The sequence below is a fragment of the Sander lucioperca genome, chromosome 17, assembly GCF_008315115.2.
Source record: "Sander lucioperca isolate FBNREF2018 chromosome 17, SLUC_FBN_1.2, whole genome shotgun sequence".
NCBI lineage: Eukaryota > Metazoa > Chordata > Actinopteri > Perciformes > Percidae > Sander > Sander lucioperca.
The window spans coordinates 7,206,032-7,221,575 of record NC_050189.1 but is presented as its reverse complement, the minus strand read 5'-3'; the positions used below and the strand labels follow the sequence as shown (position 1 = coordinate 7,221,575).

At 40.9% G+C, this 15,544-nt stretch overlaps 1 protein-coding gene across 3 annotated transcripts in view; it reads left to right on the top strand.

Annotated features, from left to right (window-relative positions):
- Positions 1-12,046, top strand: part of casq1b (calsequestrin 1b) — a 28,401-nt gene extending 16,355 nt beyond the window's left edge. For 2 of the 3 annotated variants that reach the window (XM_031304332.2, XM_031304333.2), the window contains 10 exons: positions 1,942-2,035; positions 2,983-3,083; positions 3,766-3,877; positions 3,979-4,052; positions 4,318-4,448; positions 9,308-9,353; positions 9,495-9,549; positions 9,678-9,778; positions 10,039-10,113; positions 11,027-12,046. In XM_031304332.2, the coding sequence (XP_031160192.1) occupies positions 1,942-2,035; positions 2,983-3,083; positions 3,766-3,877; positions 3,979-4,052; positions 4,318-4,448; positions 9,308-9,353; positions 9,495-9,549; positions 9,678-9,778; positions 10,039-10,113; positions 11,027-11,323 (1,086 nt within the window). In that variant the 3' untranslated portion in view covers positions 11,324-12,046. The remainder of the gene's footprint in view (positions 1-1,941; positions 2,036-2,982; positions 3,084-3,765; positions 3,878-3,978; positions 4,053-4,317; positions 4,449-9,307; positions 9,354-9,494; positions 9,550-9,677; positions 9,779-10,038; positions 10,114-11,026) is intronic. The other variant, XM_035994069.1, reaches the window with a different exon arrangement.
- The last annotated feature ends 3,498 nt before the right edge of the window (positions 12,047-15,544 follow it).

Here is a 15,544-nt window from a genome sequence, read left to right as displayed (position 1 = left end):
ACTCAACTGCTTTCAAAGTCCAGCAGCAGCAGCAGCTTGCCTGTGCCAGTTTGAGTCATAGCAAGCTGATTTACCAGTGAAAGAGAAATGGAAGATTGTTTCAAAAAGGCTCCCATCTAATCTATTAACCAAACTTTAACATCCATCCATCCATCCAACCACCCATTCATCCATGCAGCCATCAATGGTCGTAAAGGGTCACTTCACCCAAATTACAAAAATCATATTTTCAGATTTACTAGTGATGTCTAACATTGCAGTTAGTTTTATGTGCCAAGATGTTATAGTCTATACTGTATGGTACAGCTCTGCTCGACTCTCTTTTTTTTTGGTACCAGTACTTTTGTCTTTTAGTTTTCCATTGTGGACAGTACCCCCGCAGTGTAAATGGGATTATCAGCTGACCGTTATAACAACACCATGTGAATCTGCAGTGACATAATGGGTAGAGTGAATTAAAATATTGCTGTCGCTAGTGACAGTAGCTATCGTGTCGAGTAATGCCGTACCATGCAATGGAAAAACAGCATTAGTCTTTAGAATTTCTGCCATCCCCCCAATTCCAACAGAAGTGAATCGTAACATTGAAAATTTACATAAAAAACTCAATAGTCTCAATTGAAAACAGTTGAGAATGAGGTATGTGGGATTATTTTCTTGAAATTTTAAGAAGCACAACATGAAACCACATTCACCTCCATTGTATTGGTGGGACATAATTCAAGGAAACGGGTATCTTAAAGGTATAGTTCGACATTTTGGGAAATACACTAATTTAATTTCTTGCAATGAGTTAGATGAGCTAAGCTAACTGGCTGCTGGCTGTAGCTTTATACTGAAAAGACAGACTCTTCGCATTGAGGTGTATTTCCCAGAATACTGAACTATTCCTTCAAGACTTCATCAGATAAAACTATCTATCAGGACAGCTAGACAGAATATGTTTTCTGATTTGGGTGAATTTACCCTCTAAAGTAAAAGAAGCCTCACCCTGTATGGAACATATCACCTTTTCTATTGCGATTATCTTGCTTTAGTGTTTCAAGGCAAATACGCCAATGCTCCTAACAAGATTAGAGAAAAAATGGCCCTGGGTCCAAACATGAGCTAATGTCTCTGGACTGTGGAGACCAAAAGAATGGATGGCATTAAAGGTTGCCTGTGAAGAGCAGCATAACACATACTCTACCATACTATACATACTGCAAAAGCTATCTGTTGCTGGTGCTTTGGGGCATTTGGCCACTTATGGATGTCACTGTACAACCCTATTCACAATGCTGCTTTGCTACATAACGCTTTTCACTCACTTCATTTAATGTCTAACCTCACATTCCAAGGTGCGATCATCTTTTTCATACTCTACAAGTGCTAAAGCAATAAATTGGAGAGCAAATTAGCATTACAAATGGAAAATGGTAGTGTGTTGTTGTATACAACTATGAGAAATACAGTCCATTTATTGCTTAAGTCTGTATATTTACAGTATGTGTGCGCATGTATGCAGCAGCTTGACTCTGGCTCCTCTCCTTTCCACCACACCTGTTGCAGCGTCTCTTCCCCTCAACATAGTTGGCTCAAGTTCTGCCCCTCTTGTTCTTCTGGAAACCCCGCTGTCTGTGCTCCTCTCACGCCGGCTATGAGGGCTGTCAATTGTTGGCTTTGGTTTCACTCCGATTTAGAAAGTGCAAGGCAGCAATCCAAAGCTTTTGCTTTTAAGGCCTTGAAATTAAGATGAAATGCCAAGGGGTAACGTGTAAATTAAACTGAAAGTATGTTTTCAATGGAGTTCTGAGATTAGGAAATGTCTATCACGGGTAGCCCAGTGGATCGCTAAGATCAGTCAGATATAGAAGCAGCACTCATGTGATACTAAATACAACGTTCTCTTTCTTCTTCACTACCCCACCCCTCTCTCTCTCTCTATGTCTCTCTGCCCAGCTTGCAGCCCAAGTTCTAGGGGATTTTGATGATGAGGACATTGGATTCGGTCTGGTGGATGAAAAGAAGGACTCTGCTGTTGCCAAGAAGCTTGGTAAGCTTGCCAAGCATTGACAGAGACCTTGCTGATGAAAACACGCCTAATTGTCAACGATACCAACAAAAAATCTTTGGCTCAGTGTAAATCATCTCTTTCCATCACCACATTTCTCATGGTCTCTCCTGGTGTTCTCAAAGAATAGGGCTGAACAAGTGCTACTCAGCAAATTCAAAGTTATCTTTATTGTCCCACTTGGGGAAATTTGTTTTGCAGCCAAGGTTCACATAAAAACAGAATACAAAAAGACAAAATCAACGACACAATAAATCCTAGAGCTAGAGCAGGGAAATGGAAATTCGTACCAAGTGCACAAGAGTGCAAATGTATGTTCAAGTGTAAAAGGGAAGTGCAAGGAATGCAGCCAGAGTGCAATTTGTTATTAAGCATATTGATGGCACTTGGGGTGAAGGAGATGTGATTTCTGCAGATGTACTTCTTTATTCCAGTTATTAATAATAATCTTTTTTAACTCTCTATAGTCATATAATCCGTATTCACTCTGGATTTATTTGGATATTCTTAATAGGAATCCGGGTACAATTTATTTATGTATTTACATAACTTATACAGGACTTTCTGTTAATTTAATGTAGCATACAGAATGTGTGGCTTTTGGACACATTTGAACTTTAACCTGTCCAGTGTTACTCCATGGTCACTTATGGATAAATGGATAAATAACTTACAAAACAAAAGATGGATGACTAAATCTCTAATAAAGGTAAAAATATGTTAATGTTAAATGGGATTCAACATGTAGTACTGCAATGATAGACAATAAATATGAAACAAGCCTGCCCTCAAGTGTTGACCAAAGATATCACAGCTTCTTTCAAACAACATGTGCTGCAGCTGTAAACCCAAACCCACTAGCAGTATTGTATAAAAGAACAATCTGGTATATTAATGTTACCCACTGACATATTCTTCTTTCTCTGCAGGTTTTGATGAGGTGGAGAGCATCTACATCTTTGCCGACAATGAGATCATCGAGTACGATGGAGAGCTGGCAGCTGACACCCTGGTGGAGTTCCTCTATGATGTACGTAATTTTTGGTCAATGAGGAGGGATGGTGCCAAGTATGGTAGTTGAATTCAGACTATGGTTTGGTCTTATTTCTAACTGTATACAATGCGGCAGCTTGGTCAGTGGGCCTCATATCTGACACACAAGGCACCCTTTAGAGTCTGTTTGAGATGTACTGGGGTTGGACGCATGCGCCGTGAGATGACATAGTATAAAGAATGTCAAAGTCTGCATAGAGAAGATGCTGTGGCGGATGAATGGGTCAAACAAACACAGGACTTTAACCAGGAGACAGCTGTTTGTGATCCGTGTGAAACCAAAAGTCAACCCTAACCCTGTAACATACTTACAGTAACTCATGTATGTATGTATGTATGTATGTATGTATGTATGTATGTATGTATGTCACATAACAAACTTACGTATTCTAACCCCAACCATGATCTTTTCCTAAACCTAACCAGGTGGTTTTGTTGCCTAAACCTAATCCTGCCCTGCACATTGAAAAATGACACCGGAGGGGTAGCCAGAACATTAAAAACGTCAAGGAGTCCTGACCAAGCGTCCGTATGTGACGAGTTGGGAGTGAGAATGTGTTGATTGAGCACACTTTAAAGCAGACAGCAGCATATTGCCTTATACTGCTTGTGATTTATGTCACCCAGATATTAGGACTGATATAAAAGTCTCTTGTCAGGTGATTGAATACCCCGTGGAGATCATTGACAACGAGCGTGAGCTGAAGGGTTTCCACAACATGGACGAGGTCATCAAGTTGGTTGGCTATTTCAAGAGCGAGAAATCTCCTCGTAGGTTAAAGATTATGATTGAGACTGAGCTTCAAACAGATGAAACTTTAAGGAACTGTTGTTGTCAGCCTAATGATGTTTTCCTTATTTTCTCCATACAGACTTCGTTGAGTTTGATGACGCTGCTGAGGAGTTCCACCCCTTCGTCAAATTCTTTGCCACATTTGACCCAAAGGTTTAAATTGTTTGTTTGCGTATTGGTATGGATTGGCCTATTTTGTGCATAAAAACGTGAATTTGAGTTCATCTGAAAATCATAGGAGACTTTGCAATTTCATGGACGTGTAAGAATATAGACATTAAGTACATGTTAGGATTATATTGTTACTAGTAATGTTTAAATGTCTGTTCTGTGTTGTGCTAGCAAACATCTTCAGTAATTTTTAATTTTCTTTTAACTTCGTATTTCCTGATTCTCTTATCTATTAACATTATTTCAGATCGCCAAGAAGCTGAAGCTCAAGATGAATGAAGTTGACTTCTATGAGCCCTTCATGGAGGAACCTGTCACCATTCCAGGAAAGCCCTACATTGAGTCTGAGCTTGTTGAATACATTGAACAGCATGACAGGTGAGCATCCATGGTGTCCTTTAATCCATCTTTGGTCACATAATTTCAGTGGTGGAATGATTCTAAATACATTGTACATTATGTTTATTGAGGTACTTTTATGTGAGTATTTCCATTTGATGCTACTCTCTACCTCTACAATTCGGAGGCAAATATACTTTTTTCTCCACTATATTTATTTGAAGGAGCAGTGTGTAGAGAATTGAGCACAGTGCAACTAAATGAATACCCCTCCCCTTCCCTTCCAAGCGTGTAGGATAACCTACGGTGTTTTCAGGTAATATAAAAATGCAAAAAGGCCCTGACATGGCCCAAACATGGTGGTGCAACTTCTCTGTGGAAGAGGACCCGCCCCTTATGTAGATACAAAGGGCTCATTCTAAGCTATCGAAAACACGATTCTTAGTTTCAGGTGAATATACAAAAACTAAAAACGTCAAATAGATACCCCTAAATCCTACATCATGGTCCTTAAAGTGACTATATAAAACTTTTTTTAGGTGTTCTGAAATTCTGTCAGTTATCATATAATGATCTTAAATGACCTGTAACAGCAAACGAGACCAACAGTGAAAAGAATGCTATTTTTACGTAATTTTTATTAGTGCCGTTGCTCGGGTCCTATTATTCCCGCAAAGTCACAAATGATTTGCGGCAGGTAGATGGCGCTACAGAGCACACATTCTGACGAGTCACAGATTTCGGCTGAACACCGGAAAAGCCTATGCAGCCAGGTAAAAGGAAGCAGGAGATTTCTTTATATAGGCAAGGCCTAACTGTGTTTTAAAGGTCCAGTGTGTAACGTGTTTAGTTGTTCATTATCAAAATTTGTGTTGCCTGTTCACAACCTTGTCCTTTTTCATGAATATTTACCACCACCATCAATTCCAAGTATTCCTTTTGGCTTGAAATTTTACATTTGCATTCTCATGAACTGGGGTAGACGCTCCATATTCATGTGCCATCTTGAAATGCGTTAGCCAGTAAGGGACATACAGGACATACTGCTCCGCCTTTCGCGTTTTCACCGTCACATGATAAACTCACAGGTGCTGCTAACGCTGCTAATGGGTCTTGTAGCTTCCCGGCACAGCAAGTTTGAAGAAGGAAACATGGAGGACCACACGTATTCAAAATCCAAATTTCAGGAACAGGAGTCTTCTTCTTCGCCCAGAAAAAGAAAAAGGATATTGAAAAGAGCAAGAGACCGGCTTTTTGAAGCGTGAAGGCTACCGTAGCTGTAATACATACTTTGAACTGCGTGGCACGAGAGAGTTGATTGCGATATATGATCTCAATGCTAGATGGGAGAAATTCCTACACATTGGACCTTTAATGTTAATTTAGAAGTTATCTGTTGTAGTTATGGCTGATACTGGGTCAGGACCATCACAGAAAAGAAGGAAATTAAACAAAGAACAACTAAAAGCTAAAAGGGAAAGGGAAAGTGAAAGAGGACGGGCGAAAACGCGAGTCACACTAGGTCGGGCTTTCAACAGATGGAGACAATTACGGGATTGTAAATGATTCAAAAACGTCCCCGAATTGGCCCTCAGGTACGTAATATGTCTATTGCATTCATAAAATAAATTTAGATTGCGCGATGTAGTTGTATGTCAGTAGACAACATTAAATTACGTCCTTCCATTTATCGCCCGCTTTTTATTTCTTTTCAGTCCGTGTTTGTGTTGGGCTACTATTATTACTTTTTTCTTTTACCTTGCCCCCTGTACTTGTGTAAAGCGTCCGTGAGTTTCATGAAATGCGCTAAATGAATCTATGTTATTATTACGTTCGTTGCTACAACAAACTCCTAATACTTTGGCTGGTGACATAGTGACAGGGATAATGTTGTTACCTGGTTTAGCTCACGATACATCCAAAGTAGGCTAAGTTACCGTAAGCAACACTTGAGATGCAATGATGCATCTGTAACGTATTCTCTTATTGTAAATGAATGATTTTCTTTCTGACCAAAACATTCATCGCAACTATATGACCTCCCAGTAATGCTAACTCAGTAATCTACAGTGGGTAATAAAGCACCATAAAGAAAAGACCTTTAAGACAGCAGGGGCCTCATGTATAAACGTTGCGTACGCACGAAAAGCTTGTGTACGCTGGTTTTCCCATGCACTTTTTGATTTATAAAAATTAACTTGACGTGAGAATGTGCGGGCCGTCACGCAAACTTTTGAGCAGACGTGAGAACGTGCGGGGCTGCGGGCGTCCGCAAAGTCTTTTTTGGCTCTGTGGCATGGCAAATTCTAAGTGAAAAATGCCAAAACTCACCAAACATTACAAAATAAAGTTTTTCTTGCCTCCACCTCCTAGGCTAGAAATCTAGACGCACCCTAGCGGTAGCAAATGGAATTTTCAGCCAGGGGTTCTAGCAACTCTCCATTAGCTGTAAAATCCAAACTCTAGCCAGGCCAATCACATTGTGTATAGAGTCGGTGGACGGGCTTAACAGAATGACGGCAGATATGCGGTTGTTCCGCGTGAATTCCCTGCTACTTGAAAACAGAAGATGGCTGCTGCTGCTGGCGATCAGTGGTCTTTCGAATCGGCTTTGGCCACGACTGTGGAAGACTTAGAGTTAAGCTTTTCTTTGAAAAAAGAACAAAGAACGGCACTGAAGTCATTCTTAAAAAAGGAAGATGTTTTTCGGAGTTTTGCCGACCGGATACGGCAACAGTTTAATCTATCAACTAGCGTTGCTCTGGTTGGTTTTAGCGCTATCCTATTGCGTGCAGAGGGATTTTGAAAGAAAACCGTTTATACCGCCCCTCAGATTGAGCCCTGCCAATGGTGAGTTCCCAGACCCAACATCTTGATGTGGGTCTGGCTTGTCAGGCTATCCACCTCCGCGATCAGCACCTCAACCTCACAGTCGGTGAATTTTTTTCTGTCTGCAGCGGGATAACCCGTTGTGATTGGACAAAGAATGACGTCATTGGGCGCATTTATAGTCATTTCCATATTCATTTATGGGAGGTGGCTCGTTCACGTGTGCTCAATTTCACATTGATTGTGATGTATAAAGGAAAGGTGTGCAGGACCTGGCATATGCCCGGTTTTATACATACAATATTTCTGTGAGTAGGTACTTTTCAAGTTTTGACCGTATGCCATCTTCTGGTATGAAAGCTGCGCAATCTTTTATACATGAGGCCCCTGGTGTGGTAAAACACTAGTGCTTTTGTCCAAAGCGGCCACTAAAATCAACACAAACTGAAAGTTACATATAGCCACTTTAAATACCTTTAGTTACTTTAAAATTTAGATTATTAATTAAAAAAAATAAAAGGTCAAGCTACCCAGTAGTAAAGTAACCAAAATGATGTCCACCTTTACCAGTTACAACATTAAAGTGATGAACACATTAATGCATCACTAATTATAATCCAGCAATATAATGATATAATTATACATATAAGATTCTCTTCATAATGCTAATACTTAAGTAGATGTTTGAATGCAGGACTTTTACTTAAAACAGATTATTTTTACACTGTGGTATTGCTACTTTTACGAGCTGAGCACTTCTTCAATTGATTTACACAATCAATGCCGATAATCATTTAACATTTGAGTCATTTTTTGCAGTCCCTCCAGAAAAACGCGATTATGCGATCGCATAATTCAATGCATAATAAGCCAAAGTCTGCATATTTATGCGGGGGCCGCATTTTTTCAAATACGGCGCACTTTCGCTAGCCTGGTCCTACCAGACTCTCGTACATTTCACATTTCATTTGTACAGAGAGTCTGGCCTCTCTCCATTGAGTGTTAACTTCCTTGAAGGCGGGTACTCTGTTGAAGTTTAAAACTATTGGATCTGCCCAGAGCCACTCTGGATCTGCCATAACCAATCGCTAACGTTTGGTCGTGACATATGTCATGCGCATGTGCAACAAGAGGGGAGACCGACAACAACTATCGGCTTATATTTAGCATTAGCATCACTAGCGTTAGCATTAGCCAACTCCTTCACCACTAACGGAGTGAGCTGGAAAATCAAACTTTTCCCGAACCTGGGGAGGAGGGCCACAACATCATGGCCACCAACAAAACTCAGCAAAGATTGTTCTTGCTCGGGCTTTAACTTCTGCATATTCGGCAGAGTTGCTGCCTGCCACAACGGACCAAATGGCTTCGCTCGCATCTTTCTAGTGCACGTCCTCAACGTCATCGTTCTCAGCCACTCCCTCTGTTCACTGATTGGACCTACAAATATTTGACCGGAGAAAACCTAAGAATATACCGCAAACCCAGACGGAGTACTGAAGGGAAATGAAAATTGAGCGGAAGTAAGTAGGAGGGCGGAGCCAGGCTACATTTTTGCCGCATAAATTGCCGATTTCCGCGCAAAATATGCGGGGCTTGCATGATTTCATAATCCCCGCATTTTCGTTGCAAAAAAGTCACATGTATCTTAGCAGAAAGTTGAAAAATGTTGCGTTTACTTCACACAGGAGCAGCCATTTTCCCCTGTTGCCATGGGAACGTTATGAAGTGACATAATTACGCGACGTGAACATCATTGAAAAGCTGCAAACCCCGCGATGAAGCCATGATGAAACTGCAGTTTTTGCAAGTTCCCGCAATTTTTGCAAGTTCCCGCAATTTTGTCGCATAAAATTGCATAAATATCCCGCATATTCCATCGCATTTATTAAGAAAACATGCCGCATAATCAAGGATTTTTGCCCGCAACAATCACAAAAAAACATTTTTCTGGAAGGACTGCTTTTGGAACAGTCATATAGAAAAACAGCACTATAATTTCTTCAAACAAGTGTTTTTTCTCTGTCATTGGAATATTACATTTGATTTTTGATTTTTGAATGTTTCAGGCCCACTCTGAGGAAGCTTGAACCTCACAGCATGTATGAGATCTGGGTAAGAGATCTGAAACTGCTATTTAAAGAGTAATCCGTTGTTGATTGTTCATTTATTTTTCTCCAATAAAACTTGTATTTCATATCAGTCAATATGAGGAATATAGGACATCCTCGTCTTATCATTCTTTTGTGCTCACAGGAGGATGATATTGATGGAGAGCACATTGTTGCCTTTGCTGAGGAAGATGACCCAGGTAAACGTCTACTTTAGTGCCTCTTTATACATACAGATATAGCAGTGATATTATCCACATTGTAATAGCTGGATGATCAAATATCTAGATAATGCTTTAGGGTGCCTGACATTTGAATTTTTCCTTAGACGGTTATGAATTCCTGGAAATCCTGAAGGAGGTGGCTCGCGAGAACACTGATGACCCCAACCTCAGCATAATCTGGATTGACCCCGACAATTTCCCCCTGGTATGAATACCCCTCACTTAAACTCTATATAAGATTTATTTCAAAATCATTTATGCTGCTTAACCTTATGTTCCTTATATCTACTTTAAAAATGTATATTATATATATATATATATATATATATAATTTATACTCTTTTTATAGCTAAAAAACAAATTTTTACAAATGTGTCCTTATAAAATATAAAAACTACTTTGAATGTCATTCATAATTACATAAGGATATACAAGCCTAACCATCTGTCTGTATCTCTCTTTCAGCTGGTTCCATACTGGGAGAAAACCTTTGGCATCGACCTCTCTTCTCCCCACATTGGTGTGGTTGATGTTGATGACGTAAGCATCCTTTCTCACCCCTTGCAAGCACCTAAAATGAAAAATTTGTTGTTTGGAGTCTTACTCGGGACAAGTGAGTAAGTAAGTGTTAGACATGTGTTGTCAAGAGGAACAATCTTTTAAAATGCATTTGTAAGTTGAAGTTTTCATTAATCAAGTGCCACTATTCTGATACTGGAGTGTCTAATTAAGTCTTACAGTTTCTGTGCCTTTGTCAAACTTTGAGAGAGGGTGTCAAGAGGACAACTCCCCTGCCTAAATTGCCTGCGGTCAACTCATGATTGGCCAAAGAGTGTGTCTGATTGAGAGCACGACAACCAATCAAAATGCTACATTAACATTAGCTAGGTAGCTAACTTAGCGCTATGTTAACGCGGGATTGACTAGATAGCTACCAATAAACTGACAACACGTACAGCAGCATTCAGTGTCTGGCTGATATGCTCCCAAAAATGGGCTTTTCAGGGCTTATTTTTCTGAAAAGTTCAGAGATTTACAACTAGAAGTGCTAGTAGCACAAAAAAGTCAGAATACTCTAAAAAATACACTGGGTTCAGCGCTTTCTCTCTAGGCGTCACATACGATCTCTTTGCATTGGAAACTATTGAAAAAAGATGCTGGGCACTCAGCAAAAACGCTATGTGGACACAGGGCCTTAAGCCAGCTTCTTTTTTGCTATTCAACAAACTATAAAAACCCTATTTGACACACTATAAAAAAACACTAAAATATGTGTTGGATTCCAATGAAGATTTCATTATTCTGCATTTTAATACAAGCCATTGCTCCAAATGTAGTAATGCAGTATATACACGCTACTTATTATTTTACTGCCATTTTGAGCTGTAAACTGGGCATCGGAAAACATTTTGTCATTCTATTATATTTGAGTACCACTGTGTGTCATCGGCAGGCCGACAGCGTGTGGATGGAAATGGATGACCAGGATGACATGCCCACAGCTGATGAGCTGGAGCAGTGGATCGAGGACGTTCTGTCAGGAAAGATCGACCCAGATGATGATGATGACGACGATGATGACGACGATGATGACGATGAAGATGATGACGACGACGACGATGATGACGATGATGATGATGATGACGACGATGATGACGATGATGACGATGACGATGATGATGACGATGATGATGACGATGATGATGACGATGATGATGACGATGATGATGATGATGACGATGATGAATAAAAGTTTACCATCTTTCACTTCACTATAATTTAGCCAGAAATGATGAAATCCAAAAGTAGCAGCAGTTTTTTTTTTATTCTAACATCTTGCAGCAAATACACGTGTCTGTTTGCTTCCTGTATGGTTTCTGGTAAGGGACAAATATAATGGCCCTATGAGAAACTTTTACTGTCAGTCAGACAAGGAGAGGATTTGCATCTCTGTTGATGAACAGGGTTGCAGCTTAAAATGTTATACGTCCTTTGTTACTGTATTGAAATATGCTAATCTCTCACCTCTGAGGTTTACAATGAATGTGAGCAGCATATGAGAGGCTAACTTCCCTGACAATTTCTACCTAATGTCGCAGACTGGGGTTCACCCCTTTTGTCATTTTCTCCAATTAACTGTAATCCTGTTTCAATGACATGTTTTCTACTTGATGAAGAGAAGAAACAAATATTTTATTGTACTATTTTTAAAGAGAACTACAACTAAACTCACTGGACAAGTCTTAAGATTATTACAATCTTGGAAAAGGATTAAGGTACCGGATGACAAAAAAATACAAAATAATTTGTTTCTGCTCTCATATTAAAAATGAAAGACAAAAATATTTAAAAACCAATGTTTGTTATTGTTTTCATTGCTTTGAGATTCTTTACAATTTATACTGTGTGTTTGTGTGGTCTGCAGGCAATGAAGTTTGAGCATTACTATACCAACATACATAATTAGCAATAATAATGAGATTATTTATATCCATGTATGTGATTTGTCGTCATCAAGAATGCATACTAGGAGAAATAAGTTTTGATGTCTGAAAGTATTGAGGAACAAAGGTGAGTGTGAGAGAGGCTACCTGAGTCTAGTGCGCACACACACACACACACACACACACACACACACACACACACACACACACACACACACATCCTAGTGTGAACTAAAATGCCTCTTCAGTGCACAGAAAGAGACATTATCTTTGCAAACAAGAGGGGTGTTTATTTGAAAAAAACATTTTCAGCTGTATTTATCTGGTGTTGGGTATCCATAGTTCTTGGGAACTTCAGGGACATGAATATTATTGTACCAACACAAGGATCACAAACACAGAGGAGACATTTCCTGAAGTTCTATAGCACAGGGAGGAGTGGCAACTTATTGTTTGGAGATTGATACCTGATCTACTTTTGTTATGCTACACTCAGCAAACACGTGCGTTTACTTCCCCCGCCAGGAACCAGGACACCGCTTGATTACATTAGACTCGAGCAGTTGCAGTTATATTCAGTCTCGACATACTATTTACACACTCATACTGACTGACACTAGATTCACGCACTGGCCACGGTTACATTCCGTAGCATGGTGCGCGGTCTCCTCGTGACAGTCTAACTACCATGTAGCAACATTCACTTCTAACATTTAACTTTACATAACTACCAAGATAACATTAAGTGTATTTCTATGTGATATAATACTTTCCCCATGGTAATGTAGCCTATGAATTTCTGTGAACACAATTCTAAAATGCACTAGACAAAGGCTTCTGGGATCAGTTGATAACTCAAACTTGCCGAGAACCTAGACACCCGTTTGATTACATACTCATGCACTAGGCACGGTTACGGTCTCGTTCAGTAGCCTGATGTGCGGTCTCCTCGTGACAGCCTACCTACCGTGTAACATTTAACTTAACATAACTACTAAGATAACATGACGTGTATTTGTATGTGATATCCATTGATAATGTAGCCTATGAATTTCTATGTACACAATCATCTAAGATGCACGAGAAAAAAAGGCTTCTGGGATCGGTTGATAACTCAAAATTGCCGAGAACCTAGACCCATGCAGTACCCTCAGTTACGGTCCTTACGGTCTCGTTCAGTAGCCTGGTGCGTGCTCGTCTTGTGACAGCCTACCTACCATGTAGCAACATTCACTTCTCTAACATTTAACTTAACATAACTACCAAGATTACATGACGTGTATTTGTATGTGATGTACTTCCCCATCAATAATGTGTGAATTGCCATGAACACAATCATCTAAGATGCACCAGAAACAAGGCTTCGTTAATAACTCAAACTTGCCAAGAACCAAGACAGCGCTTGATTACATTAGACTCGAGCGGCCGATTGCACGGTTACATTAGGTCTCGTTCAGTAGCCTGGTGCGCGGTCCAGGTAGCTCATTTCCTGATTGATTTTACCACCACTTCAGTGGAGGCGCTAATGAGCTAGATTACTACACACACAGTAGCAGAAGAATACCAGCTACACACACACAATGGCACGAATGAGGTAAAAAAAACAGGAGTGAGTCGGTTCATAGACGTATGGCACTCGAGTCTCCCGGTTCAGTGACACGAGTTGGGTTAATTAACCGGCTCTTCGGTCAGTTCGTCAACACTAGAACAAAGGTGAGTGTGAGAGAGGCTACCTGAGTCTAGTACACGCGCGCGCGCACACACACACACACACACACACACACACACACACACACACACACACACACACACACACACACACACACACACACACACACACACACACACACACACACACACACACACACATCCTAGTGTGAACTAAAACGCCTCTTCAGTGCACAGAAAGAGACATTATCTTTGCAAACAAGAGGGGTGTTTATTTGAAAAAAACATTTTAAGCTGTATTTATCTGGTGTTGGGTATCCATAGTTCTTGGGAACTTCAGGGACATGAATATTATTGTACCAACACAAGGATCACAAACACAGAGGAGACATTTCCTGAAACTCTAGCACAGGGAGGAGTGGCAACTTATTGTTTGAAGATTGATACCTGATCTATTTTTGTTACTCTACACTCTGCAAACATTATCACTAGACAAATACAAACATTATGCCTGAAATGATGCATATTGAATTTGTTACATATACATGTTTTAGTAAGTCGATAACTTATTTAAAGAAGTAGATCAAAATGAAAATAATGAAAAGTGTCTTAACTTAAATATATATTATGAATAAACACGTTTACCTTTTCTTAACAATAGAAAACGATTGAGTTAGTGCTACTTGTCATTCTACTGAGCATCTTTCAAAAGCTGAGTTCAGTACTGAACTTGCCCGGACATGTTTTGCTGCTTGACCACGCCTTCTAGAAGACAAAGGAAGAGTGGGCAAAACGGGAGTTTGCAAAAAAAAGTGTCTTGGTGAGTATCTTTCTTTGTTTCATTTGCAACATGTACTAACTGTATCAGCATACATAATTTGTTTTCACACACTAAAATTTACATGGGTGGCAGTGAAGGTCAGGGGCCTTGACGGACCAGACCCGGGCAGCAGACGCTGGCTCTGGGGACGTGGAATGTCACCTCTCTGTGGGGGAAGGAGCCGGAACTGGTGCGGGAGGTGGAGCGCTATCGGTTAGATCTGGTGGGGCTTACCTCTACGCACAGTCTCGGTTCTGGAACCATACTCCTGGATAGGGGTTGGACTCTTTTCTTCTCTGGAGTTGCCCAGGGTGTGAGGCGCCGGGCGGGTGTGGGGATACTCACAAGCCCCCGGCTGAGCGCCGCTACGTTGGAGTTTACCCCGGTGGACGAGAGGGTTGCCTCCCTACGCCTGCGGGTTGTGGGGGGGAAAACTCTGACTGTTGTTTGTGCATATGCACCAAACAAGAGTTCGGAGTATTCGGCCTTCTTGGAGACCTTGAGTGGAGTCCTATATGGGGCTCCAGTGGGGGACTCCATAGTTCTGCTGGGGGACTTCAACGCGCACGTGGGCAATGATGGAGACACATGGAGAGGCGTGATTGGGAGGAACGGCCTCCCTGATCTAAACCAGAGTGGTTGTTTGTTGTTGGACTTCTGTGCTAGTCATGGATTGTCTATAACGAACACCATGTTCGAACATAGGGATGCTCATAAGTGTACTTGGTACCAGAGCACCCTAGGCCAAAGGTCAATGATCGATTTTATAATCGTTTCATCTGATCTGAGGCCGTATGTTTTGGACACTCGGGTGAAGAGAGGAGCAGAGCTGTCAACCGATCACCATCTGGTGGTGAGTTGGGTCAGAGGGTGGGGGAAGACTCTGGACAGACCTGGTAAGCCCAAACGGGTAGTGCGGGTAAATTGGGAACGTCTGGAGGAGGCCCCTGTCCGACAGACTTTCAACTCACACCTCCGGTGGAGCTTTTCGTGCATCCCTGTGGAGGCTGGGGGCATTGAACCCGAGTGGACAATGTTC